Source organism: Drosophila navojoa, chromosome X, assembly GCF_054131105.1.
Source record: "Drosophila navojoa isolate 15081-1374.11 chromosome X, UAZ_NAV_1.0, whole genome shotgun sequence".
Classification (NCBI taxonomy): Eukaryota; Metazoa; Arthropoda; class Insecta; order Diptera; family Drosophilidae; genus Drosophila; species Drosophila navojoa.
The window spans coordinates 33,058,303-33,084,836 of NC_142895.1; the positions used below are offsets into that span (position 1 = coordinate 33,058,303).

General features: G+C 42.8%; 1 protein-coding gene across 2 annotated transcripts in view; it reads left to right on the forward strand.

The window, feature by feature from the left end:
• Stim (stromal interaction molecule) overlaps positions 1-26,534 on the forward strand; it is a 138,962-nt gene continuing 112,428 nt past the window's right edge. The window contains exons 1-2 of one of the 2 annotated variants that reach the window (XM_089264648.1): positions 1-144; positions 17,947-18,387. In XM_089264648.1, the coding sequence (XP_089120774.1) occupies positions 18,045-18,387 (343 nt within the window). In that variant the 5' untranslated portion in view covers positions 1-144; positions 17,947-18,044. The remainder of the gene's footprint in view (positions 145-17,946; positions 18,388-26,534) is intronic. The other variant, XM_089264649.1, reaches the window with a different exon arrangement.

The window sequence follows — 26,534 nt, forward strand, 5'->3', positions numbered from 1 at the left end:
TATTTGATTTATATATTGTAATTGATTAAAAGGATTTTTACTTTGCAAATCAAATTCTATGTTGGATGCATTGTAAGATAAAATTATAGTTGTCTGTACATATTTGATGTTTTGCATACTTAATGTTTGCTTAATCTCATAAGTGTGAGTACTTAAAGAAATTTAGATCTTAATTCATTAAATCATTCTTTTGTACATATGTTTATGTTTATGTTTCTTGTCTATAGTCAACAATACAAATTTTAATTTTATTCTTTCAACCCATTAAAAATATTAATTCAACGTATTGTTTTTGTGCAAATGTATGCAAATGGCAAAAGGAGGCGGTGCAACCCCGTTATAGTTTATAATGTTTACATGCGTACATACATACATATGTGCATGTTTTTATTTAATATGCGCCTAACTAACCGTATCCATGTGTTCGCCAGAGGGACTGTCAATTTATATTAACGCACTTATTTATATCGTAATGGACAAATGCGGGAAACTTCAAATTATATGTGTGTATGTACATACATACATCCATATGTGGATCAATGGATAAAGTCAACATACATTACTAATATTGCGATATATAAAATTTTCGCAACAAAAATAAATAAAATAATAAATAAAGTGCATATGCCATTAGGATGAATATATTATTCATAAAAAAAGTTGATACAAAAACTAAAGAAAACAAGTCAACATATTTTTATGTTTTGGTTAAAAAACATATAGTCGCAAAAAAGTTTAGGTACACATCGATTTTTCAACTTTATTAAAAAGTGGCTAAATGAAACGAAATAAACAAAAGTGTTGAGACCTTTTGAATAATATATGTATGTGTGTATATAACAATATAAAAGCTCATCATTAACTTATTTCAATGAAAAACAGATTAATTAGACTAAATAATATGTAAACAAGTAAGAAGACTAATCGAGACTGCTCGACTAGGAGATACACAGAACCCTCCAATCTGATATTCTAATCACTATGCACATCTTTTAGCCACACATACATACACACGAACGTATTAGAGCGCGCTCTTCGCAGTAAGCAGCGACTGCACTTGGGCTGCGCTGTAGTGTGGGCAATATTATACGAATTTATTTTGTGGTCCCAACAGGGGCAACATCCAGAGAATGTTCTCTGTATTTTATTTATTGAAAGTCTTAGCCTAAGATACATAAAGTTTACATAAAGAATTCTGTCGCTAAAAGCAGCGGCAGAACGGGAGTATATAACATGCCGTATATGTGTGTATATATGTTTGTATGTACATGCAGAAGGCATATACATATATACATTTAAGTGTTTAAGCTACAGCGTTGACGAGAACGTAACAACGCTTACGTTGCAGATCCCACGCTGCAGGCCAATCTATACATAAGTGATCGATCATATCACGGCACTTATATACATACAGTGGCTCACTCCTTATTTCGTGCAGCAGCATAGTAAAACTTTGACTTCCGGAATTGCTGTCTGTGGAAATCTTAATAATATACAGGACAACTACAAATTTGATAATAGCTAATATTCTTGACGAAATGGTTACCAATCCAATCCTTATGTTCGTGCCTAAACATTCTGCGGGGTCCAGAGAGTGTGACATCCAGATAAACCGAGTGTGCCCCCAGTACCTTGGACTTTTGTTTAGATGCGGCTCCCATGCCAAGTGAAGTCGAGCCTCTTTGAAGAACTTTCGCGGCTTATACGTGTGATCATTTGTTGCATTAGTATAGCTGATTGCATCTGTTGAGGAAGTTGTCAATCGTTTCATTGTTGCCGGAGCCAAAGCCTCCAAATGGTAGATATCCTTCGTTTTATCCTGATGCTTTAGATTGGTTGTTTCCTTTAAAATGTTGCTGCTACTTCCAATTGAATCCATTTCCGATGTAATTGTACTTGCAGTTTTAGTCTCCATAGTTGGTAGCGCTGCTGTGGTCATCACTGGAGAGTTTGAGTCGGTATTGTCGCTGTTCTCTTCAGCTGCACATGCAGCCGCTGTTGCAGTCTCCGCAGAAGATTGCTCTACCGTCGTGCTGCCAACTGTGGAAATATCATCCATTGGTCGAACTTCCAATTGGATATCTGTTGATGTATCCTCAGCGATACGCAACGTCGATGTCAAAGTTGTGGCAGAAATTCCATTCTCGTCCACATCTTCTATGCCCTCCGAATCCAATGTCGGAGTTGGTGGAGCACAGATCATCTTTATTGATCTCTTGTCTTCACCCAGCTTTGTTTTTGTTGTTACTACTTAAACTTTATTTTCTTGTTCTGTGGATTCAGTTATATTGCCTCCCATGTGTGGGCTTGCCGGCGGGTTGAAATCCCACATTTTGAACACAATTGCATCCAAAGCTGCTTGAGATGCTAGCATCACTGTTATCGGAGGTGCTCACGCAATTGCGGATACTGCCTTCATCATCATTCTTCAGCAGTTCCTTGTCCACTGGCAAATAACGTTTGTATCGTCTGCATAAACGGCAAATAAACGCTAACTTGTAGTTACCCACTCCCATTGAGAAATTGCTTATCATTTGCACATCTCCTTTGACATACATTTGCAGGTATAGCAGTTTCGTCTTGTCGCTGATATCCTTTCTGTTGTGGATTATTTTGGTGAACTGCTCGAAGAACGTCGGCCACGCCTTCACCATTGGGCTCGATCAACCGAAGAAAAACATCTCTTGCTTTGATGTTTCCGGTCTCGTTGCTCAGCTATAAAGTTGGTCTGTGTCTATGACGTGATCGGCAACTTTGGTCCTGATTTCTGCCATTACACCATCAAATATTTCTCGTTAAATATTGATGGTTGACGACACAGTTGTTTGTTTATTGTAGATCCATTGGCTTTCCCCGTTGGAGGTTTTTTTGATTCGATCACTAGGTTGATCTTGCTGTGCCTCGACTCACAGCTTGGGTTGGTAAGCCAATGCACAAATCTACAATTATTTAGAACTTCACTTTGTACTAAACACAAACACTTTTCCTTGTGGACTGCATCGAAGTATTAAAATACTTCATCCGGCTCAAAGGACCATGTACGAATACACTTGACTATGATGGCGTTTAGTTTTGTATTGATTTTTATTCTTCTGAGCCTGGGTTTATATACCCAGACTCATGCATAATTTCAACCCTGAAATCTAATGTATCTATTGCTGAGTGTGTAAGGCTCAGCATTGGGCTATTACATATTTTTATCTTATCGCTGAGTGTGTAAGACTCCGCGTTGGTCTATTAGCTATTATCCTATTGCTGAGTTTGTAAGGCTCAGCGCTCGTCTCCTTCGTAATCTGACTCTGGGGTTGCAATGGTTGGTCTTCATTTGTCTATCTATGCAGTCCGTAGATGTGACCCTTATCTTTTCACAGCGCACTACCTGCTAGTCGCTGAGTGCGTCGGAGGCATGTATACGATCTTCGTATATTCATTTGTTCATGCCTGAACAGTCTGTCTGTCTGTCCGCCCATCCGTCCGTATGTATGAACGCGTCGATCTCAGAAGATATAAGAGCTAGAGTTTCATTATGATTGTACGTCTAGAAATAAATTATTCAATAAATCAATTCTCACAATATTGCCAACACCGCGCAGCGCAGTCGCCTGTAGTCTCGTAGTCTCTACTAGAACTTGTTTTTGTTGTTTCTGTGCTGACATGTGTCACTAACCATATAAAACATAGACCGGACGAGTAAAGTAAAGCTCTTTGCCCACTTTTTTACGAGCATAATCTCCCAGTCAATTTCGTATTTGCTCGGCTCTTCACTTTTAGGTCAATCATTTCGCTTCATGCTCTCCACCGAGATGGTCAAATGTTGAACAAAAGATCCCTTTATGTTCAATTCTTGTTCTTGATCTCTCACTCTCTCTCTCTCTCAAATTGTATATGTATGTATGCATGTGGGCACAAGCAGCAGCTTACGAAAATTTAAATTGATTAAATTAATAGCTGATAACGGGGTGAGCTATCGAATTTTAGTGATAAACTCGATATACGCGCGCTATGTACGGACATACATATCTACGCCTACTAGGAGCGTGGTAAATCGGACCTGAAAATATAGTGATTTTTCAAATTCTGCTATATTTTAGGCTAGAGACCCGAAATTTGGTATATATATGCAGGTTGACTTCCTAAGTCCAGCGAGCTAAGATTGATTTATTCCACCCAAAGGGGGCGTGGCAAACCGCAAAAGTTTATATCTCCTACAGCTTAAGAGCTATAAACTTCAAATTCGGATAGGGTGGTTAAAAGTAATCTCCTCTAACGATGTCCCAAAAATAATTGTTACGCCTCTTTAAGGGCGTGGCATATCGAAAAATACCCTGTAATTTCACATTTTTATACCCTGAACCCATTGAAAATGGGAAATCAGGGTATAATGTTTTTGTGAAAAAGTATGTAACAGGCAGAAAGAATCATCGCAGACCCCATAAAGTATATATATTCTTGATCAGCACGACGAGCTGAGTATATATAGCCCTGTCCGTCTGTCCGTCCGTTTGTATGACTGTGATGCAAAAGCTAGCATCCGATAACTTTTTTATCAAGAATAATCGAAAAATTGATTTAGTTTTTTTAATCTCATTTGAACACTAATTTGAATAAACACAGATTTTGGATAACACGCCCCCTTCGCCCCCAATTTGTAAAAAACACATTTCAAATACTAGAGACTTGTGCTTTGGTATGTACATACATTATAGCATAATGATTGCGTTCAGAAAGACCGTACGTCTAGAAATGAAATTATTCAAAAAAATAATTCTCATAATATTGCCCACACTGCAGCGCAGCCCAAGCGCAGTCGCTGCTTACTGCGTAGTTAGCAGAGCGCGTTTTTATACGTGCGTGCGGATGCATGTGTATGTATGTATATGTGCATAAAAGAAGTATAGAATGATTAGAATATCAGATTGGATGCGTGACCGTGACATATCCTGATATTCTAATCATACTGCACATGTTTTGTGAGTCGAATAAATGCCGCGACATATGCTAACAGCAACGCTAATGTAAATTAAAAGACGAAGTCAAGGTTAGATTATGACAACTTGTTTTGTTGAACAGTAGCTTAAGACTAACAATTGTGTTTATATTGTGTTTATATGTGGGTAATGCATGTTACTGAGAACAAATTTATGCTGATTGTGATTTTATTCTGATCGCTGCCGATCGTGGGGAGAAATTACGGTTTGGCCGCTCTCTGTTTACAATTACCAAACCTGGGAATGTTGGGAGAAGAGTCGGCTTGGCTGCTCATTGTTTATAATTGTCAAGTTTGGGAGTCTTTACATTAATTATTTGGCTATGGGAACAGCGTTTGGATGTTGTGGACGTAATCACTATTATTATGTCACTTCCCTCTCCTTAAGAGGCGGCCTGCGAGTCAAGGTGACACAGAAGGGTAGAGTTTTGGTATAAAATCAAATTGAAGTCTCTTGCTTCTGTATTTTCTGAAATCGACGCTTTCAAGCACACGGACAGATGCACGGACGGACAGACAGAAGGACAGGGCCAAATCGACTCAGCTCGTCGCCCTGATTAAGAATATATATACTTTGTTGGGTCTGCCACGCCTTCTTCTGCCTGTTACATACATTTCAGCAAAACCATTATACCCTGATTTCCCATTTTTAATGGGTTCAGTGTATAAAAAGCTCTAGTTGAGATTGCTCGACTTGGAGATACCCTGAACCCTCCAATCTGCACTTCATTTATGCACACACACATACATAGTACGTATGTATTACATACATATACTTCCACACGCACGCGTAAGCCCACGCACAGCTAACTGCGCAGTAAGCAGGGGCTGCGCTTGGGCTGCGCTGCAGTGCACTATAGGAAAAAAGCCCGACATTTTGGAATAAATGCAATTTTTTGTTTTGTGTTTTAAAACTTAATATACATCTTAACTAAAGGTAAAACGTATATAACGTAGAGTTGAAAGTCAGCTTACCCAGAGTTTCTCTGTATGTCCGTCCGTCAGTATGTTCGAACGCGTCCATCTCAGTCGTCATTTATGTCGCGCGGATATCGAGTCTATCCCTAAAAATCGAAAACTCATAGTTTTTTTTTTTTATCAATTAGAAACCTTATCGAAAATTAATTATTTCCCATGCATACACACATGCACATACACACACGCACATGTAAAGGCAAATAGGCAAACAAATGCTTCTACAAGTGCTATTCCATAATTGTGACCATCGCAATCGCATGCGTACACACAATCAAATGTACATATATGCATACATATGTATGTATGTATGTGAGCACTTCACAAGATCAACCAAATGCAAATGCTGGGGACTTAAAATTGCTACAGGCAGCAAGAGCTTCGCACACAGGCATACCAATGCTCATAGTACATGTAGCAAGAGAGAGTGTGTGTGTGCATGCTCATCGCGGACACATTTTCATTATGAGCATCAACGCTCTCATTTTGTATGAACGTGGCAAACGCTTTACAAATTTCGGTATACCCTTTACTCAAAAGGAAAGAGCTGGGATCGTCGCGAACATAAACTGAAATTTTTATTCGCGGCTGAGAGTGATGATTTCAGCGACCATAGAGCGCGAGAGAGAGGGACTGAGAGAAAGAGAGTAGGACAAATGGCATATAGCTGTGCTTCATACGGAATCGGGACTATTTCGATTGAGCGCTCACAGCGCACTGTTTTTGTCGTGCAGCTTTTTCACTGATTTAACCTCCAGCGACCGAGCCGAGCAAATACGAAGTTTAGTGGTACGTCAACTTAACAGTGTCGAGGTGTAGAAAAATTTGTTCTACATGTCTAGTCTATGTGTTCTCTGGTCAGTGGATGTAATCTATACAATTTCGATTTTTGTTAAAATTTACTATCTTAGGGATGCAAAACTATCGATAGTGAAACACATCTATAGTAAAACGATTGATGTTGGAAACTATTGATTGTGAAAACAGTCTTTACAATCGATAATACTATCGAAAATTTATAATAATTACAATTCACTTCATTTATTTCGAAAGTTTGCTTTTACAGAACAGTACTAAAATATGTTTCTGACTTCATTTACAGCTATAATTTATAACTGTTATATATTTATACCAGTAAGAACGTTGCAGTCGGGCGTTACCGAACGCGGAATACTCATTCACACCCAATCATAAATTTAGTAGCTAAGTTTGTTTTTAATACGGTAAAAAATCGATTTGCCTCGCCCTTACTTCGTTGACACTTAATTTTTGGACAGCTCATAGAACAAGCTAACGGGTACCTAGCTGCAAAATTTGGATGCTACCGCTCAAAAAATGAAAGTATTGCAGGGTATTTTTTAATATGCCACGCCCCTAAAGAAGCGTAACAATATTATTTGGGGAATCTATGGTTACTGGTAACTTAACTATCCAAATTTTAAGCTTCTAGGTCTTATTCTTTAGGATATTAACATGCGGTTTGCAACGCCCCCTGTGGGCGGACATATGTATATTCATCAATACATTAATCTTTATAGAATCATAACATGCAAAATTTAGACGTAGTTTAATCCGATTTGCCATTCCCCAACGCACTATGGGTAAAAATCAGATTTTTGGCAAAAATCCAAATTATTTATTTTTCAGTATCTGCAAACTGTTTTATTTTCTCATTTAGAAAGCCCCAGCCGACTTAAAAACAATTTTTATAAAATTTTGGGGACTACCAATAAAGTTATAAGTTTCGTCAAAGTTAGCTGATTCAAGGTTGCATGGTAAATCGAAAAAAGCGCAGGAAATCATGCTCTACTTTCAACGTGTGTAAATCTTTGGGTGTTTGAAATAGTTAACAATATTTTTTTATGGAAAAGATTCAGGAAGATATGTTAAATAAGATGAGTGAAAATTTTTGTTGTGATTTTTCGTCCGATTGTGGAAAGTGTTGCTATTGTGCATGTGTAGATAAAAACTAACATTCATACGTGTGTTTCGTTAGATAAAACTTTTAATCCCTCAAAGGTATTTGAAATGTTTAACTTAGAAGTCGTGTGTTAATCTTTGCTAAATCCAATAATAAAAAGACTTGCTCGTTTTTGCTCCTTCACAAAATAATCGACATGTTGCAGTTGCACATGAGGTCTGCAATTCCATGCTGCTAGAATTGCGGAGCAGCAACAAGCGACAACAAAGCGCTATAAAAGATTATAGCGTTACAAAATAACTAAAGAGAACTTAACGGGCGATGAAATTCAATCAACCTAAAATCACCTAAAAGACCAGGTTGAAAGCAATTAAATTATAACTATGCTAGTCCTCGATTAAAAAGAAAATTAGCTTCAGAGTATGATAACACGACGCCTCTTTGCATTAGTTTCGTCTAAAAAATTAACGGAAAACGGTACAAAATATGTTTTGAAGTGGTAGCTGTAATGACGGCAACGCAACAAGAAGAGCTTTTGGAAATGTTGAGTTGTTTTCTACCATTTAATATTTTGACCAAGAAATCTTAAAAAACGTTTATATAATATTAATTGCTATCTCTTGCGCGCATGTACTCCGGAAAATTTAAAGCTCTGTCTGAGAAAACATGAAAGGTTACTTTGTTCTCAGGCCGGGGTCAGAGTCTCAGTCAATTTGTATCAGTCCGTTCAATTTGTGTTCGTCATATTATATTTTATATATAATATTTATACTATCCAATGCCCCCAACTATCCACCACATTTTATAGCATGGGCATCAAATAATGGACACCAGTATACTTCAAGTTGGAAGTTTGGGAGAGCACGCGTCCGAAGTGCGAAAATCTCATCTCATTATATATAATAATAATAATATAATAATATATAAGTGGCGTATTCAATAGAGCACTAGACTCATCAAACCCACTTATTTCTAGTCTCGGTTTGAAAGAACGAGCTTGCCGAATGAGAAAAAAGAAATGCCTACAGAAGATATTGCACTTCTAGAGCCATATAGTTTCGAACCTTCTGAAAAATTTGGAAGGATTCCTAGTTCAACCAAAAGCGAAGAAGAGGAAAATGATACTGAAGACACCTATGAAAAGAAATATCGAATGAATTGTATTGAGTTGGAATAAGAAAATTATAACTAAAATTATATTCACGGTTAACTCATAAAAGCTTGTCTGGGTCCAGAATTTTTTTGGAATAACAGGATGGACACTAAAAGCGAAAAAGGTAGGGTTTTGGCTCTATTTCAAAAATAGAAAATCCAAAATTATGAAAAAATTGTAATAGTATGTATTTCAAGCCTCTGTCTCTTCAGGGACAATTAATGCCTAGAATTCGGGCTTTTTACCCATAGTGCAATGGGCGTAGATATATCCGCCATAGCTTGTGATCTTGGATGGTCGACGCGGATCTACATTCCTAATTTCAGCTTTCTAGCTCAACTAAGATGATTTCAGCATATCGGAAAATACATTTTCCGCTTTGCTACGCCCCTAGTGGGCGGGTTGGGAAAATTTTAACACTTCATAAATCGGAGATATACCCGAGTACGTGTTCCAAATTCCAAACTTCAGTAGCGCCGAAAAAAACTGCGTTAATACGGACAAATAGACGGACAGTGCAGAAAGCCAATATACTCATTTCACTTATGTGAATGAATGTAATAAAACGAAAAAAAAAAAAAAAAAAAAAAAAAACAGTATTTGAAGGAGCTTAAAAATAAAAATAATTCATAATTTTTACAGCAGTAATAATGGAATGTAATGTAAGATTTAAGTAAATTAAGATGTAAGTATTTAAGCAATTTAACCCTAAAATCTTCACCAAATATAATATTAAAGCTGGGAGCCAGATGTTTTTATTGAATAACAGTAAGATGTTTTGTGTTAAGGTGGGATCGACATGTTCCAATAATTTCCCCAGCTTTACTAAATGTTGTCTCCGACTCGGTGGAGCTTGGCGGAACGCAAAGGTACTTGCAAGCGGACTGTGCAATTTGCTTAGTCTGGCGTTCGCAAAGTTAACGTTCACTTTTTTGAATATGCCAAACCATCTGCAGTCGCAAAATTCTATCGCGGTATCGCCGTTTTAGAAAACAATGGAGAGTGTGGATAGTACCATCGATTGTTTTGCATCCCTACCTATTTCAAATATTGTGCTTCGGAATATACATACAATTAAACATTGAAACATGATTACGTTCTGAAAGTTTGATTAGGATTGTACGTCTAGAAATTAAATTATTCAACAAATAAACTTTCATAATATTGCCAATATTGCAGCGCAGCCCAAGCGCAGTCGCCTGTGTATGTGCGTCTGTGTGTGTGTGCGTGTACGAATAATTATCGAAATATCAGTTTCTTGAAGGGTTCACGGGATCTCGTAGTCTAGCAGTCTAATTTAGAGCTTTCTTCCTTGTTTGTATTCGTTTATTAACAAGATTACATATATTACAGTATATGTTTTGGTTGCTTCGCAAGCACTTTGCACTAACTTAGCCTGGGACAGCAGTTCTTCTCATTTTCTTGATTCTGCGGAGCTCCATCATGATTGTGGCCGCGAAGGTGCTTACTAGTTTCCAAGTTGCCTCCGCTTCCATCATGACGTTGACCATATTGCCTCTTCTAAACAGCGCCTTTCCTCTAGGTACCGTCCGTATTAGAATAAAATGTTTTTTGTGTCTTCCTCATGCCCTTGTTCGCACCAAGGGCATTCGTCAGTTTCGTCATGGCCAAAGCGCTTCAAGTAGCTCTGAAAGCATCCATGTCCCGAGAGGATCTATGAAAGATAAAAACCTCGCTGTATTTGCGGTTTAGCTGAGTTTAGTTTATTTGAGCTATTCCACCTTATTTGCCATTGTGCAATGCAGTTCGCCCTGATAGCATTGCGCCGCACAGACGCGTGTGAGTTCCGCTCCACGGCTTCAGCGACCAAATCCTCCAGTGGCACCATTGAGGCTAAGGCGAGCGCCGCGTCATCGGAGACAGTCGTGAAAGAGCAGCTGACTCTGATTGCGCTCAGTTTGTATGTGGCGCTAATGCGCCGGTTGTAGCTCGGCGTTGACCATATTGTCGCAGCATAGAGGATGACGGACCTAATGCAGCTTATTAAATGGAGACGTTTTTGCTGTTTCGTTCCCCGCGTGGTAAGCATAATTCTTGAGAGAGCTCTACAAGAACTAGCTTTTTATGCACATATTCTAAGTGCTCGCGGAAGGTTAATCTTGTGTCTAACATAACGCCAAGTTATTTTATCGCCCTCTTTAATGCGACGGCGAAGTTGCCTATCTTTATATTGGCAGTTTCCATTTTTTGCGACTGCTTACTAGGACGACTTCTGTTTTGTGGGCTGCTATCTCGAGATCAGCTCCTTTCAACCAGTTTCATACACGATTAATACTCTCGCTGCACATATCCACTGTATCTTTAAGCTCCTTGTCTATGGCGACGACAGCTACATCATCAACAAAGCCAATGGTGTGCGCACCTGTTGGTTGTCGAACATGACATTCCCTAGGAGAGGCTTCATCATTGAGCCTTGGGGTACTCCAGCTGACACTGTATGAGTTTGGGGACCCTCACTCGTATTTTATACCAGTGTTCTTCTTCTTATATGTCTTGCCCCAAGGGTCATATTCGGCTGAGTTACACAACTCTAGGAAGAATTCTCTTTTGCTTGACCGAATGTCTCTTCTTACTTGTTTTAAAGTTGCATATCAAATATCATATTGATATTTTAAAAATATTCGACAACCCTCATTAATATACACTCGTTGTAACTTCTGATATTTAGTAGTCTTGTCGTACGGATCGAAGGACCATGAACGAATACACTTGACTATGATGGTGTTTAGTTTCGTATTGATCTTTGTTCTTTTAACTCCTGGTTTATATACCCATGCATATTTTCAACCCTTAAATATAGTGCGTCCATAGCTAAGTTTCTAAGGCTCAGCGCTCGTCTCTTACATATTCTTGTCGCTAAAGGTCAGGGTCATATTTTATTTCTATTTTGACAATCCTCACTTGTCACATGTGTTTTCTATTTTATGTATGCTACCTGTTGAGCACATAAAGCGTATGCTCCCATACTTATCATATTTATATAAAGATTAGTAAAAGCATTATATGTCTACGGATTTTACAGCGATGGAAAAAACATCGATACTATCGATGGTTCAGTCTTTATCCTTCGTTGGAGAACACCATCGATTATATTGATGTTTCCATCGGTAAATTAAAAGGGTTTGTCTCAATCTAGTTTAAAGCTTTAAATATTTTTCTGGGTAGTAGTATTTCGTCCGAAAAGTACGTCTTATATCCGATACTGAATGGATGGGGTTGTTATACTCTTAAATAGCTCTGTCTAACCATTCTTCATATTCCTTTTTTGGTTAATACACATTATAATCTGAGACAAAGTAGAGTGGAATCTTTCATTTCGTGTAAGGTGCTGTCTTAACAAAGTGTTGGTCGAGTTCGTCTTGTATTATAAACGGTATAGTTTTGGAATTATGGAATTTTGTATTATCCATTAGAAATATTTTGGGGACCTTATAGTAGAATTGAATATCGTGTAATATATGTATATATTTTTAATGGAGAAAGTTGTTTTTTTGATATCCTACTCCATCAATGATATTTAATGAAATTTAATTTTTACGTTATTATTTCCTGTCTTTTAGAGACAGTCCTAATGTAACTGGAAAAATTTTGAAAAAGTGGTTTGTCTCTGATTTTTCTAATTGTTGCTTTTACCGTAGCTGTGTACATAAGTTTTTGGTTAGGGTCTGCTAATAGATGTGGTTAAATTGTGAGCAAATTGTGTAAGTCGCTCTTTTGTTGTAAAGTTAAGTGGTCTATTCTAGCGGTTATAGTACTAATTAATTAATTAATTTCGGCTCCCATTGCCTTTAAACTATCGTTTCCTTAAATTGCATCGAACAAAATTAATGTGGGTAGAAGGAAAAATTTTACTTTGATTTCAGGTCTAGACTTCATATTTTATAGTGTGCAATTAATACGCTGCCCCTGCACTGACGACTTTAAATGGGATTTCGTTTGGAATTGGATTGAGTACAAACTTCGCCTGTACGCTATTTCTATTGGATCCAGTATCTATTAGAATTTTATTTGCTTATCTACCTCCTAGTTTATATTCAAAGTATCAATGAAAAAAAACACTGAAGAGTCCAGACAGCTTCGTATTTGCCCGGCTCAATCTCTTGAGGCTCGAGCAGAGAAAATAGGGCACGACAAAGTCGGTGCGCTGCGAACGCGCTAACTAAGTGAAGCATATCTGTGCGCTATTTGCCTTACGCTCTCTCGCTCTACCTCTCTTTTATCGCTCTCTAAGTTCACTCAAATCATCCAAATCAGCAACACAAAATAATTTTAATTTTGATTGTGGGGTAAACATACAAAATGTTAGCGTTTTATGATTATTTCTAGCAAGGGTATAATGAATATAATTTGGCAACGAGCATGCTCACATAAAGCATATCGACCTTTAGAAACGGGTTGCAATGCTCTTGACGAGAAGGGTATGATAGCGTTGATGCGCATATAAAAATAATTTTTGGCGACGAGCATGCACACACACATTTTCGCTACATACACATGTGAGCATTTGTGTGGCTGCGTGCCTATTGCCATCGTTGCTCATGTATGTATGAGCAGATGTGTATGTATATGCTTGTGTGCGAACTGTGGATTCTGGTGCCTGTGCATTTTTGTATGTGTGCATGTATGTATGTGCATAATACGTGAACATTGGCTTGTGTTTGCCACGGACTCTTAATTGCGGTCGATTTTGGGTTGAAGGGAATGCTATCGACCTTTTATTATCACTTCAATGTTTTCTATTGTTGAGAATTGTGGCAAAATTTATATATGTACATACATATGTATATACACGAGGAAACGGGTTTCGGTTAGAAACTGTAACATTTGACTTTCTTTACGTTTTTTATTCTTACAATTTTTCCAGCCAACCGAATAATTTCAAATTTTCAGATAAGATAGCTAAACAGCGGACTAATAAAATAAAATTAAGATCTTAAACATCCATAGAGTAGAAGCGAATATGGTGAACTGCTCGAAGAACGTCGGCCACGCCTTAGGACTTCCATTAAAGTAAGGAAGTGTTGGTCTCGGTCGCTTTGGAGTGTCTTCTTTTATGTTTTGCAGTGCACTTATTTTTCTTTACAGCCTTTTAGACACTGTGTACACTTTGATTTCCAGTGCGTCTATGCCATCGATTTCATTGACACGCTTATCATATTTAACCTCCAAATCGGTAAGCGTTGACTGGACTTTATTCCAGAGGAACTCTAGCGTTTCTTTGCTGTCTAGAGCATCCTCCTGGTTGCTGAGCTCAATGTTGGCCTGCACTTCTTCAATGTGCAATTTGTCCAAAAGGTTAAACAACTTCACTATTGGGCTCGACCAACCGAATAAAAACATCTCATGCTTTGATGTTTCCGGTCTCGTTTCCCAGCTATAAAGTTGGTCTGTGTCTATGGCGTGATCGGTAACTTTGGTCCTGATTTCTGCCATTACACCATCAAATATTTCTCGTTAAATATTGATGGTTGACGACACAGTTGTTTGTTTATTGTAGATCCATTGGCTTTCCCCGTTGGAGGTTTTTTTGATTCGATCACTAGGTTGATCTTGCTGTGCCTCGACTCACAGCTTGGGTTGGTAAGCCAATGCACAAATCTACAATTATTTAGAACTTCACTTTGTACTAAACACAAACACTTTTCCTTGTGGACTGCATCGAAGTATTAAAATACTTCATCCGGCTCGAAGGACCATGAACGAATACACTTGACTATGATGGTGTTTAGTTTCGTATTGATTTTTATTCTTCTGAGCCCGGGTTTATATACCCAGACTCATGCATAATTTCAACCCTTAAATCTAATGTATCTATTGCTGAGTGTGTAAGGCTCAGCATTGGGCTATTACATATTTTTATCTTATCGCTGAGTGTGTAAGACTCCGCGTTGGTCTATTAGCTATTCTTATCCTATCGCTGAGTTTGTAAGGCTCAGCGCTCGTCTCCTTCGTAATCTGACTCTGGGATTGCAAGGGTTTGTCTTCATTTGTATATTTATGCAGTCCGTACATGTGGCCCTTATCTTTTCACAGCGCACTACCTGCTAGTCGCTGAGTGCGTCGGAGGCATATATACGATCATCGTATATTCATATGTTCATGCCTGAACAGTATGCTTTAAGCTATACGGGTCCAGGCGGCATAGTTTCATGGAGAATAATTAGAAAATTTTATGAAACCGAAACTTTAACAGGTCTGCGACAGAAATTTACCTTAAAATATGTTATTCCGAATTGTTTTGAAAAGTCATGAAAGTCAAATTTATATACGCACAGTTGTCGATTCACGTGGATTTGGTGATTGCCAGGATAGTGCAGTTGCAATGGCAATATTTATTGAGAAAATTAATAAGCGTTTTGACTGCTTAAATAGTCATGTAATTAGGAAAAATAATAATATTCATGATAATAATAATATAAATTCGTGATTCGATTCAACATCTGCATTATCCACATACAGTATATTGTATTGAGGGGATGATTATTACAACCTCATCGATAATTGGTTTGGCGGAAAATGCTTGATGTGACCACAATGATCGTTTAAAATTGAACCAAGACCCATCAAAATATTATTTTATTTTATTAGAAGTCAGGGAATAACCAATACCAATACCTGAACCCATTGAAAATAGAAAATCAGGGTATAAAGATTTTGTGAAAAGTATGTAACAAGCAGAATGAATCATCGCAGACCGCATAAAGTATATATTTTTTTGATCAGGCGACGAGCTGAGTCGATATAGCCGTATCCGTCCGTCCGTATGAACGCCTAGATCTCAGATTTTATAAGATATAGAGAGTTGAAATTTCGTGTACTTAATCGTGTATACCATAAGCAATACGAGTTTATCTTAGTTTTTGATAACTCATCTCAATAACTCATCAATAAAGTGAAATATTATTAAGAATAATCACTTTTATATTATGTATATAGAGTTTATAAATAGAACCGAGAATCAACCAAATGCAAATGCTGGGATTTAAAATTGCTACAGGCAGCAAGAGTTTCGCACACAGGCATACAATTGCTCATAGTACGTGAAGCAAGGAAGAGTGCGTGCGTGTACCCTTCCCAAAAATAATAACGAAAACGCAAATATTTTATATGTACGAGCTTGGCAAACGGTTTGAAGAGTTCGGTATACTCTTCACACAAAAGCGAAGACGTGGGTCCTACCTGCTAAGAAATTTCAATTTTCGTGAGCTGCTGCTTGTGCTCACATGCATACATACATATACAGTCGGCAAAAAAAGTTTAGGTACACTCCCTAAATCAACAGTCATTGTTAAAAACACTCTTTAACTTATTTGACAATTTATGAATTACGATAAGTTTACATATATGAGAGGTATTTATTTATATATAGACAAAACAAAATTTGTTTTCGTCGTGTGTGACCTTTTTATGCACCAAAAAAGCATTTAATAAAGTTAGTAGTGTTTTACGATAATTTTTTCGGTTGAAAATGTGTATAAAATAATTTTAATTATATATAATCATTTACGGATATAAACATATTTATAAACATGATTAGCAATAATAATATATATGTATGTTCATACATAGTACATCTGTGTAAAGTGGTTATGACAGTCCGTAAAACCGACCAAATGCAATTGCTGGGCTTTAAAATTGCTACAAGCAGCAAGAGTAACGCACGCAGGTCACAAATGCTTCTACATGTAGCAAGGGACTACAAGTGTGTGTGTACATGCCTGTCGCGAGATCATATTCTTTAGATGCATCAACGCATTCATACCCTTCCAATAATTTATATATCGAAACGCAAACATTTTGCTTACGAGAGAGAGAGAGGGAGAGTAAGACAAAAAACAAAAAGCGCATACATGACCATTTCGTTTGCGTGCTTAGAGTGCACTGATTTCGTCGTGCTATCTTTCATTACCCGAGCCAGCCAATACCAAGCCGAGCGAATACGAAGTTGGCCGGGCCCTGCTAGACAGATGTTGCGGCGTGGAAAAACGTTGCTCCACATGTCTAGTCTATGTGTTGTCTGGTCAGTGGTGAAACTCAAAAGTCTCGACGACACTATCGGTAACCATCGCTTCATTTGATCGTCGATATATTAAAACCTCGATGGTGCCCCAAATTCGATAGCTTCGATTGCTCTCCACCACTAGCAGTTACTCGCAGGTATTAAAAATAGGACAATTTGTCCATGCATTCCCCCCTCATAATGCGAATTTCGGGATTTTCCTTAATGAATATGCAGTGGACAGACGGCAGAAGTAATTTACTAGCTGAAATGGATACATGAAGGGAAATCGCGATATATGTATATATTTCTTCAATTATGCAGCCACACTGATCGTAAATTAGATAGTGTTTTGTTATTTCCCTGGCTAAGCGTTGATATTTCTTGCTTTATTAGGTAAGATGGTCGTTTGTTTGAGTATGTAAAATCCAATCGATTGATGATGGCTTTAAAGTTGAAAGGAGTAAAACTATAGTAGCCGAGCCCATTATTTTATAATCCTTATATGCGTTTGTCTTATTTCCGCCCTCGAAACCTGGTGGGACCTTATAATATCTAATGTTTCATAGCAATGCACACCTAATATGATCTCAGCGTCCTGATATGCCTCTTTTTCTGCTGTTTTGATATTTGCTCTTTCTAAATGTTTGTTAATGTCCTCAAATTAGGATTGAATCATTTCTCATGTGCCACTAGTCCAGTTGCTACCGCGCCTTCTCAATTACTTGCTACTATGGCTATACTTGAACATTATTGCTTTTAACACGGATATTCTTGACTGTGTTGATGAATTTGTTAAATTAATTTGTGTAATAATTAGTTATACGTAGTAAACATTCATTATCCTTTACTATTCATTTGCAATTATTGTTTCTGTTTTAAATACACAGAAGTTCAACTATACTCTGGAGCCATACCAAAAAGGTTAGCAAATAACTGAATAATTGGATTCAATTCAAATACTTGAAGAGCGCTAAGACCATTTAATATGCTTAATAAATCTATTTGGAGCTGTCTACTTCTTCTATTATACAACTTATCCATTGCCGATTATCTGGAATGCAGTGTAATCGAAAGTACTGTAGAAGCCGCAACATCAAATCATGATAACACAGCAAATGGAAAATTACTCAACATGCATATAAGAACATCTTCGATGCCTATAGCAACCACTCCGGCACCTTCGGGACCATTGCAAATGATGAATGCCGTTACTTCGTTATCTAATGCAGGAAGTGGCGATAACATTCTACATAGTGATCAACAACATCATAGAAGTTCATTTAATCTCCTAAGCGAAGCTATGTCCCAGGCGGTTAGCAACGAATACAGTAAGTTAATTCTCTGATTAAACTATATGACGAATTGTTCTTGCATTTTATTCAATCTGTGTGATTCTCCAATATGAACATCAATTGTATATATGTGCTAAATTCTACCACTGACCAGACAACACATAGATGAAACATGTAGAACAAATTTTTCTACAGCTCGACACTGTTAAGTTGTGGTATCACTATACTTCGTATTTGCTCGGCTCGGTCGCTCGAGGTTCAAGCAGTGAAAATGCTGCACGTCAAAAACAGTGCGCTATGAGCGTTGAAAGCGTTGATGCTCATAATGAAAATTTTTCCGCGATGAGCATGCACACACACACTCTCTCTTGCTACATGTACTATGAGCATTGGTATGCTTGTGTGCGAAGCTCTTGCTGCCTGTAGCAATTTTAAGTCCCCGCATTTGCATTTGGTTGATCTTGTGAAGTGCTCACATACATTGTGAGGAGCAATATAGGTATGCACGTATTAATGTATATGAACGTACGTATTGGCTGTGCGTTTATATGCATATACGTGCATATATATGTTGCTCCACACAGCGACGCGAATACTGTAGGAGCGACCCTCGCACTGGAAAGGGGGTCAAAGTCCTGTTAGAGGCGGTCTCTTTCGCTCCTACAGATTCAGCAATGGGTTCGCGTCGCACGCACGACGATCATCGGGGACCGTTAGCCGAGGTGCCGTTCGTGCCGGGTGATAGTAGTAATCACTTTCACTCGCAGGGCACCAACGGTACTTCGGCCAATGGGAGGCTGCCACGCAATTTGGCGGGAAAGTGGCGTCACCCGGATCACGCCACTTTACCGTTTCTATGGGCACGAGCGGCTGAAAGGCCCCGCTTCAGAGCCGAACGGGCCCCGTTATCACCCGAAGCAGGGCCTGTGGCTGGGCTATAAAAGGCCACCGGCGGCTCCATACGAGGCTGGATATGCTTGAAATGTTTGAGAGGCGGGATATGTTTGAGAAAAGTGAGAGGCTTGAGAAAAGTTTGGTGATTAAAGTGATTAGTGAAAGTCAACGCGAGTGGTAAATCAGGACTCCGGAATGGCCGTGGGAACAGCAAGGACATCGTGGGAACAGCAAGGACATCCAGTGGGAATCCTTGCGATAACGAATGAGGCAATCAGCAGCATCAGCGGCACCGATCAGGACATCGGTGCATATCAGCGGCTTAAGCGAGGCCTGCACATCTGAGTAAGTTCACGTAGCCGTGCGCAAGAGAAGTGTTTGTGAGTGAAAACGAAGCTAGTGTTTTGCTGTGAGCGAGTGGGATAGTAGGAGAGGCCTGCAATATCTGAGCGAACCGCCAGAGGTTTGTTCAGACCGAAGTCCTGGCGTTTCCCGAATCGTCCCGGTAACTAGCGTGTTTTAGCACAATACTCTCCCAGCCGGAGTGCGTTGAACCAGCGCTCGGTAGGTGTGCTTCGCTAAAGCCAACCAGCGAGCCAGCATAACTTTAAGTGACGTGTACATTTTAACTTATTCAAGAGAATATATATTTACGCTATAAAACCTAAATTCACAAGTGACTAATTATTATCGCAGGGGCTTCAACAAATAAATTTGTTGGCACGAATCCACAGTCAGCTGAAACTAGCCCAGCTTAGACTCGGGATAAACCGAAGGTTCGTTACAACTGGCGCCCAACGTGGGGCCCTGCGATAATAGTTTAATTAGAAATTTGTGACTATGGTGCGAGCGTGGGTATATAACTTGAAAAAGGATGAAGTGTTGAGTTATGGTGACGAGTTCGGAGTGAGCTTGTCAGGCACACTGGACGCTATGCGGAGGCAGTTTGGCGAGTGGGTTGAGAGGAATGAAGGTAGCATTCCTTACTCACTGAGGATCGCCGAGCTGAGGCGACTGCATGGACGCCGTGCCTCGCTGAGAGATGAGGCAACGACCGCCGTAGTTGACGACGACTCGGAGACAGAGCTGGCGCATGTGGCGCGGCTCTGTGTGCCTTCTACGAGTGCAGCGGCACGGCTGCAGGACACGCGACAGGGTGAGATAAGGGCCACATCCACCCCGCAACCAGAAATCAGGCCACCAGGACTCGGCAGCACAGCCCAAGAATATCCAAAGGTGGCCAAACAAGTGCGAGAGTGGAGCTTCCGCTTTGATGGCACCACAAAGCCTTTGGAGTTCTTGGAGCAGGTGGAGTGGTCGGCGGACACATATGGCCTGGATCTGGATATGATCCCGCGCGCAATGCCAGAGCCGCTGAAGGGCATGGCATTAAAGTGGTATGTGGCCAACAACAGGCACTGGACGGCGTGGGCGACGTTTGTGCGCAGCTTCCAGGAGTTCAACTTGCCCAGAGGCTATCTGGAGAAGCTGGAGGACGACGTCAAACGCCGGAGGCAAATGGTAGATGAGAGCTTCAAGGTCTACATGGTTGAGATGCAGACTCTCATGCGGCCTCTGCGTTATGGAGCAGACCGCGAGATGAAGCTCATTTACAACAACAGCCTGCCCGATCTGCGTGCCTACGCCCGCCCGTATCAGTTCCATAATCTGGTGGAATTGATGCACCTCGCAGACGAGCTCGAGGAGCTGGAAAGAGACCACGAGAGGTTGCGGCAGCAGCCACGGCCGGGCCGGACTCGATTTATGGCCATGGACGACGCTGGAGGCGATGTGGAGTATCGCCGCATGGAGGATGAGGCGAAGCCTTCACCTGCGCCAAGGACAGGCGCAACCGGAGCAAGGACTCACATCCCGAATCCAGCCAGGGCATGCCGAGTGTGTGGCCAGGAAGGGCACCGCGCTTTTACGTGCCGCAACAAGGCACTGGAATTCTGCTGGCAGTGCGGGCGCATTGGAGTGAGAACGTTTGCCTGTTGCCAGTCGGGAAACGAGCAGCGGCACCCGCCATCCAGGGGCGAGCGGGAGCAGCGGCCAGGAGCCCCCAGGCGCTAGTGGGCCGTCTTCAGGATGAAGGCAGCCAGATGACAGCGATTGTGGCCATTGGAGCCACCCAACAAAAAGCCACAATCGACACTGGAGCCACAAGCAGCTTTATAAGCGAAAAGTTTGCTGACAGGCTCAGAGGAGTGCAGTCATGTGGACTCGCAGCTGGAGACGACGATCAGCCTGGGGAATCAGCAGAGCCAAATCCCGTTGCTGATTCTGCCAGGAGTGATCGACGATCTGGTGCTGGGCTGGGATTTCTTGGCCAGCATGGGCACCACACTGGAGTGCGGTGGCTTGACGCTGAGGATCAAGCCAAGAATTTCACAGTCGAGCGGACAGTCAGAGGAGAAGCTGTCTGTGGCTGTGGCCAGCGTGGAGGCGAGCCCAGAGACGCCAGTGGAGGCGAACATGGAGCAGCCAACGCCTATGCACAAAGACCCAGAGGTGGATGCTTTTCTGAGGCATGAGCTGGAGAAGTTCCAGCATGTGAAAGGCACCACCAGGATCACGGAGCACCGGATCAGGATGCAGGACAACAGGCCCATAAAGCAGCGCTACTTCCCCAAAAATCCAAAAATGCAGGCGGAAATCAACCTGCAGGTGGATGAGCTGCTGGCCAAAGGCTGCATTGAGCCCTCGAAAAGCCCACATAGCGCGCCGATTGTCATGGTGCGCAAGAAGAATGGGAAGTGGCGGCTATGTGTGGATTTTCGGCAGCTGAACAGCAGATCCATTAAAGATGCATACCCGTTGCCGCGTGTGCATCACATTTTGGATCAGCTGCGAGAGGCGCGCTATATCAGCAGCCTGGATTTGAAGGATGGGTATTGGCAGATACCCATGGAGAAGGCCAGCAGACCACTGACGGCATTCACGGTGCCAGGAAAGGGGCTCTATCAGTGGAAAGTGATGCCGTTTGGACTCCATTCTGCGCCGGCAACATTTCAGCGAGCGCAGGACCAGTTTATCGGCCCAGAAATGATGCCCCATGCCTTTGCCTACCTGGACGACATCATCGTCATCGGCCGAACGCGGCAGGAGCATATGGACAACCTGCGAGAGGTGTTCCGGCGACTGCGGGCAGCCAACTTGAAGATCAACATCGACAAGTGCGATTTCTTCAAGAAGGAGCTGAAGTATCTGGGTCACAAAGTCACGGAGGATGGCATTTGCACAGATCCAGAGAAAGTGGCCGCTATCGCCGAACTGAAGCCACCCACAAACGTAAAAGAGTTACGACAATACGTGTGCGTGGCTTCATGGTACCGCCGCTTCGTGCCAGATTTTGCAGCCACAGTGCATCCGCTAAATGCACTGCTCAAAAAGGGCACGAAGTGGGAGTGGACGGAGGAGCGGCAAAGAGCGTTCGAGACAGTAAGGGCCAAGTTGACGGAGTCACTAGTGCTGGCGTGCCCTGATTTCTCGAAGCCGTTTTGCTTGCAAACGGACGTAAGCAACTATGGGCTTGGGGCAATCCTGACGCAGGCCTCGGAGGACGGAGAGCGTGTCATTTCGTATGCCAGCCGGACACTGAACAGTGCTGAAAAGAACTATTCAGCTACTGAACTCTGGGGCATACGGAAGCTCAGGCCATACCTGGAAGGCTACAAATTTTTAGTGGTCACTGACCATATGGCTCTGAAGTGGCTCAATTCAATCGAGAGCCCAACGGGAAGGATTGCCAGATGGTCACTGGAGTTGCAGCAGTACGACTTCGAGATTCGCTACAGGAAGGGCAAGCAGAATGTGGTAGCAGATGCGCTCTCACGGCAGCCTCTGGGAGAGGAGGCGTGCCGTTTGGTCAAGAGCAAGGAGATGCCAGCTGGGACAGGATGTCGCTGGCTCACCAAGCTTCGGCAGGACATCAAGAAGGCGCCACATAAGTTTCCAGACTATATGGAAGAGTCTGGAAACTTATATCGGCACATCCCGCATCAAGCCGGCCACGAGGATGTGGCTGCATGGAAGTTGTGCGTGCCGGCGGACCGGCGCAAACAAGTTCTGGAGGAGAACCACGACGCAGCCACCGCTGGCCACCTTGGGAGCCGAAAAACGATCGCTCGGGTGGCAGCGCGGTATTACTGGCCAGGTATGTACCGGGACGTGAGAGCATACGTGCAGCGCTGCGACGTGTGTCAGCGATATAAGCCTAGTCAGCTGCAAGCTGCTGGGCAGATGCTGACGCAGGTGCCCGAAGAGCCATGGGCAACAGTTTGTGCCGATTTTGTTGGCCCTCTGCCGAGATCAAAGCATGGGAACACAATGCTTTTGGTTTTCATCGATCGCTTTTCGAAATGGACGGAGATGGTGCCGCTGCGGAGCGCGAATAGCGCGGCTCTCCAAAAGGCATTTCGAGAGCGGATCTTGGCGCGATTCGGCACACCAAAGGTGCTCATTACGGACAATGGCACCCAATTCACCAGTCGGGCATTCAAGGTGTTTCTGGAGGAGCTTGGGGTGCGTCACCAGTTGACAGCACCATACACACCTCAAGAGAATCCCACAGAACGGTGAAGACGATGATTGCGCAGTTCGCTGGAAGTGACCAGAGATGCTGGGACGACGCATTGCCGGAGTTGACGTTGGCGGTCAACAGCAGCGTGTCAGCATCCACAGGGTATTCGGCCGCCTTCATCACCCAAGGACGAGAGCCAAGGCTGCCCAAATCGCTGTTCGACGCGCAAACAATCGGCACAGGGCAGGAGGCACAGAGCCCAGTCGAGAGAGCCAACAAGATGCGCGAAGTGTTTGAGATAGTGCGTCGAAACCTGGAGAGAGCTGGACAGGATCAGGCGCGGCATTACAACCCACGGAGGCGGCAGTGGAAGCCGGCCGTAGGTGACAAGGTGTGGGCAAAGGAACGCCACTTGTCGAATGCCGCAGAGGGTTTTGCAGCAAAACTGGCACCACGCTATGGAGGCCCTTATATCGTGGCCAGTTTTGTGTCGCCGGTAATCTGCCGGATCAGGTCGGAGGCCGATAAGCGGGCCAGGACGGCGCATGTGGCGGATCTCAAGCCGTGGAGAGGAGACACGGGTGAGCATTAAAGCTGTTTTTTTTTCCAAAAAAAAAGGGGAGTGAATACACAGCGAAGTGTATTGCTTCTAATTTGCGAGCAGAAGAAGAAGAAAAAAAAAACACAGCAAAAATTTTGCTAAAAATGCATAATTTCGGCTGCGAAATGCATCTGTGGCTGGAAAACTACAGTTGCCATCGGGATAATTACGGTATATTGGGTGCGCAACAACAATTTGTTTGAACTGCGCGCGCACGACAGCAAGCAGTGTACAGTACTGCACTGAAAAACTTAGCTGCCAGTGCGTGTGCAATGCACTATGCACAGATACAACAACAAAGCAGTGCAAGTGCAAGCAGTACACATCTGCAGTGTAGGCGCCCTTAGCAACAGCGCGCGCGCAGCCGAAATTATATGTATTTCTAAGCGAGAGCGGGAACAAAAACAAACCGCACGCATTCCAGGCGAAAATTGCTGCACACCCACACCCACAGCGAAGCAAGAGCGAGCGAGAGCAAGCTCAGCGATCGCTAGCGCACGAAATCGCCAACAACAAAACGCACAGCGACAACTAAAACCGCCAACAATACAACACACGGCGGCATGTAAAACGATCGCTAGCGAAGAGATGCCAACAACAATGCAACGCGGCAGAAGAGCTTGCATTGGGTGTTCGGCTAGAAGGGCTATGTATGCGTGTGCCGATGGGAGTGTGGGAAAAACGGTATCTGGGCAGTACCGTAGCCTGCCTGGAATTCAGCCATAAGGCAGCGAAGCCTAGAGTGGGCTGAGCATAGGATACAGGACCCGTTATGTGCTGTCGCCTAAGCAGCGGCGCGCGGCAGCATAGGGTATAAAATGGGCATGTGGGCATCGGGCCGGGGTTTTTCTTTTGGATGAGTTACCAGAGAGGACCGACGGCGCTCGAGTGCGCCGTCCACATGCCATCAAGTGTCCCAGTGGAGACGAGGAGCACGCAGCCATAAGTTGGGTTGCCAGTTGGGAGTCCTGGCCACCATCGATGCCTGCCACGCGACGAAGTCATCCAGTTGTCCGTGCTTGGGCGTAGGCGCGCTTTGCTGGCTGAATCCTCGCGCACTGGCCAGCGATTTTGCTGCGAGCTGTGCGCGAATGAGGAGTGGCCGCAAAATGCCAGCCGGCGTCAAAGTTCGACACCAGGGGTAGTTGCGAACGACATCGATGTGGCCAACTCCCAACTGCAATCCACAATTGGGTCGGCGGCGCCGCAGAGAGACACAGTACGAATTTGGAGGAGCAGCTGCTGTTGTGGACACCTTCAGCAACGGAGAAGACGGCGAGGGATGTCGGAAAGCAGGTGGCCGCCGCACGAGTGCCAACGCCACCGGGGACTACAGCTCAACAGGTGAGTTTTGTAGGAGCGCCCGGCGTGGGCAGAGGCAGCGGCGGCAAATCATGGACGCGGGGCATGCAGTCGGGCATGTGGCTGTTTGCTGGGAGAGCATGGCGGCAGACGCCTGCCACGCAACTGGCTCCACCGGCTCCGAACTTTGGGTGTCGACAAAGCTTGGCAACCGGTCCTCGCGCACTGGCCAGCGACTTCGCTGCGAGCTGTGCGCGAAAGAGGATCGACCAACAAGCGTACCGACACCAAAGACGCGATACCGGTGTCCAATTTGCGAACGACGTCGGTGGCCCGATCTCCTAGCAGCAGCGCATGAAATGACCGCAGTGCCCCACCGGAGCATCCCCAAGGGTCCAAGGAGCAGCAGCAACCAGCAGAAAAGCATCTCCAGCGGCGAGGAACAACATGCGCCAAATGGGTGAAATGGCCATGGCCGCGCGCACATGCGCCAATGCCACCGGGGGCTGCAAAACCGACAGGCGAGTTTTGCAGCAGCGCCGGCGTGGGCATTGGCAGCGGCAGGCCATCAGGTCAAGGGGGCATAATGGGAAAAGATGCCCGGCCTGAAACATAATATTTTTGGTAATTTTATGGGAAAGTAAAAAAAAACACGATGGTCTCGTGTTTTCCCGAAGGAAGAGGGGAGTGTGAGGAGCAATATAGGTATGCACGTATTAATGTATATGAACGTACGTATTTGCTGTGCGTTTATATGCATATACGTGCATATATATGTTGCTCCACACAGCGACGCGAATACTGTAGGAGCGACCCTCGCACTGGAAAGGGGGTCAAAGTCCTGTTAGAGGCGGTCTCTTTCGC